This window comes from Puccinia triticina, chromosome 12A (genome assembly GCF_026914185.1).
Source record: "Puccinia triticina chromosome 12A, complete sequence".
In the NCBI taxonomy this organism is placed as follows: Eukaryota; Fungi; Basidiomycota; class Pucciniomycetes; order Pucciniales; family Pucciniaceae; genus Puccinia; species Puccinia triticina.
In genome coordinates this window covers 165,555-168,904 of record NC_070569.1, presented here as the reverse complement: position 1 = coordinate 168,904, position 3,350 = coordinate 165,555, and the positions used below count along the sequence as shown (strand labels likewise).

Here is a 3,350-nt window from a genome sequence, read left to right as displayed (position 1 = left end):
CAATCGCCTCAAAGTATAAATTTGCAGCGCTCACTGCAACTCACCAATTCTCTGAAATTTTATGCTCTTATTCGTGGCGCACGTCTTGATCATCTCATTAAGATGATCCTGCTGAAGTCAAAGAGAATCTCAGGTCCATAATTAACTGTTATCTTCCTAAGTTTTTGGGTTGTGCTTTTTCTTAGAATTAAAATGTCGTCGATCATATTTTTATTGATTTTAGCAAGAGAATAGAGAGAGTTTCAAGATCGGAGTTGATAAATAAGGAAGATGTATTACAACAATCATAAATCAAAGTATTAATCTAAAATATGAAGAAACACTGGCTGTCTGATTTACTACAGTAGCGGTGTAAATGATTTCCGCCTGTTTCGATACTGGTTGATGGGATGACAGAATTAATTCGGGAGTTCTCTTTACTAGTGGTGATGAGAATCAGGAAGTTCGGAAAGCTGTATGGATTGTAATTGTAGTCGATTGCTTTCGGGATCTATTGAAACCAGGGAAGCCGTAGACATTTGCACCGTTGATGGAGGGTAATTGGATTGAATGTGTAAGCAATCTATATCATCTGTATCAGGATTGGCATACCACCAGAATAACTTTTGATAAAATGCTGGTAATTGGAATTTTGTCGAGACTTGTGACGAGGCTTCTGCGGTGTGTTGGTCAATAAGATTACTCCATCCTCCCTTTTTGCTGCGCCCCATCTCTATTCCATGGGTACGGTCCGTCTGCTGATTATCTTGAGTCTCATGCGCATCGTGGGCTGGAGCATACGATATCAAGCCTGTCCACTACGAATTCGGCTTCCTTCGTCAAGTTCTCCTTCAAGCTCTACGTTTGGGGGATTGAGGCGCTTAGACGTACACACTGAACCAGAAGAACGGGGGACATGAACACGCTGGGTATCATCGCAGAAACCAATGTGAATTCTATCATAAATGCGCTTTTATAATCCAAGCTTCAGCTTCATGACCTCGGGGAACAGTGAATTATGACAGGTGTTAACTTACGAGAAATGTCCCCTCTTGATTGACCAGAACCGATAAGCGCAAATGGAGACCTCTGCCAACAACACCATCATTACGGAAAAACTAAAGAACATCAAAAGGCCTTTCAAGAGATGATTTACTTATATTAGATCCATTATTTCTCAAATAGTGCAAAGTCGGATGAGACCTGGGGAAGAAAAAAAATCTCACGCAGTTCCTGTCGCAGCGCTTGAAGGGGGACTAGTGATTTTTCAACAATCTCCAGTTTTTCAGCTTGAAAGTCTTGATCGCACGTCTGGTTTAAGAAGGTAAGATGTTCGGCTTCACATAACCTCAAGACCTTTCCGATCTTTCGGACTAGCAATTGCATGATGAAGATGTAAAACTACCCGATTTTATCTGCCTTAACACCAGGAACAAATTTTCAATCTTCTGGTGCAGGAAGGCAAAACTTACCAATACTAGCAGGATTCCAAGAGCCATCCAACCCGTAACCCATCCTAATATGACAGTTTTACGTTTCGCCATTTGGGTATAGAAGTGCTGAAACCCATCTTGGATTCCCGCAGACAGCGTTCGAAATTCTGGCGAGTCAAAGTGAAGCTTGGTCCTTTGCACCATCATCTCATGGATATCGTGCAGCTGAGCGTGTATTGGACCTGACATCATTTTGAATTTATGACAAGTGTAAGCAACCAGAACGATTGCCAAAATCCAGCCAGACATCCACGAAGTGTTGTAAGCCCAAGGCGAGGGGAAGCGACCAATCTTTTTGGCAGAGCCGGGGCGCGGGCCTTGACTACAGCGTCAGAGTGGTGAGGACTAAGTCTACAACTACTTCCCCAAGTAGAGAGACACATAAATACTTGATGGAAAGCTGACCAACTGTGAAGCAAGCTCCATCCTGTCACCCAAATCGACAGCCATGATCTGCATCGTTTGTCAGTGTGGTGCGTTGAATGAGGTGGAATGTCAATCCGCTTGAAATATTGCCGATTTACTCACGGCAGGCCACTGAGCCGGGTACGGGAGAATTGACCAGATAGTGAGTGTAACGATCAGATCAGGTGTAGAACCCAAAACGAGCAAGCATACCCGATTGCATCCCTTGAAAGTGAAACAGAAATAGAAATAGAGGCAGTTGGTGTGCGATTAGAATGATGCTTCAAAACAAGTCAGTCAAATTCGGGCCTTGTGAACAGAGTAGCAAAGCTTACCAGATCAAAGCCTTCGTGATCGTCACTTCCGGGTGATTGGTGACCTGACATCATAACACGTGTCACGCACCTTCATTAATTTTAAGGTTCATCCATCTCTGTCGATTTTACAGATCTCACCAGGTAATTTAGAAAAATGTGAAAGAAAAACAAAGTCGATCCCGTTAACTCGAACAGCGCGACGACCAAAGACCTGTTGGGTACCAAGAATGGTATTCTACCTAACCATTGGAAAACACAGTCCGGGAGTTCACTGCTGTTATGGAAAGCTTTGATTTTAAAGTGGCTTTTTACAAAGTGACTCACTGGAAGCAATATGACTACGCCTGATTGGCCATAAGCGCTTTCCTGGAACCACTCTATTCAGGTAGATTGGAATTGCAATTATACCAAGACAGATGAAGATCATGGAAACTTTGAAAATGGCGAAAGCTAATAGGATGTAAAACACCCATGAGCCTGGCTTCGGGTTAATGAGATCGTGCTGGTGGAAGAAAATGACATCAATCAGCTAAGTTCATCCGACTCAAGACCGAGTGGGGCGCCGTCTTGAGCGATCAGCGGCCATGTAGAGACTGGTACCTACGATGCGGTGGATCTCGTCCAAGCCTCCGTCGAGCTCCATGTGGCATGGAGGTGCAAAAAGTAATCTGATTAAATATCTGAAGGAGGGACAGAAAAGTTGAAGACTACTTGAAGCGTTGAGGAAACTGGAATTCGACCTCGAAAAGGGAACACTTCTCAACTTTAAACTACACACGTGATTACATATTTAAAATTATGCAGCTGCCCTCAGTTTGTGACCGGATGTTGACGTATTTGTACACATAACTAAAAATTTGAAACTGAACTCCGCAAGAGATTTCTGATTGGTTACACGGCAGTTGCGCGGATTAAGGTTTCGGCCGTCGAAACTGCCGTCAGAGACAACTGGCCGGTGAGATTGACCAGCGGGTCTCCCGTCAACCGTCAAAATGACGTGTGAATTACACCCGGGGAGTCCTCCGACAAGGATACATATCTCGAGGAATCCTCATGGATTCCCCGTATGCCCCTGCGCGAGGTTGGACCAGCGGCTGCTGGTCCACACGTTCACGTGACCTCCAGATCACGGGGGCACCTCGTGATGGCCCCGAGG

At 44.5% G+C, this 3,350-nt stretch overlaps 1 protein-coding gene across 1 annotated transcript; it reads right to left on the bottom strand.

The window, feature by feature from the left end:
• Window positions 1–419: 419 nt before the first annotated feature.
• Window positions 420–1,931, bottom strand: PtA15_12A18 (uncharacterized protein; the record flags this gene model as incomplete). The annotated part of the gene is made up of 6 exons (XM_053161774.1): window positions 420–797; window positions 871–949; window positions 1,017–1,116; window positions 1,206–1,380; window positions 1,452–1,794; window positions 1,882–1,931. The coding sequence occupies 6 exons, from the start codon at window positions 1,929–1,931 to the stop codon at window positions 420–422; spliced, it is 1,125 nt and encodes a 374-aa protein (XP_053025588.1).
• Between the last annotated feature and the right edge of the window lie 1,419 nt (window positions 1,932–3,350).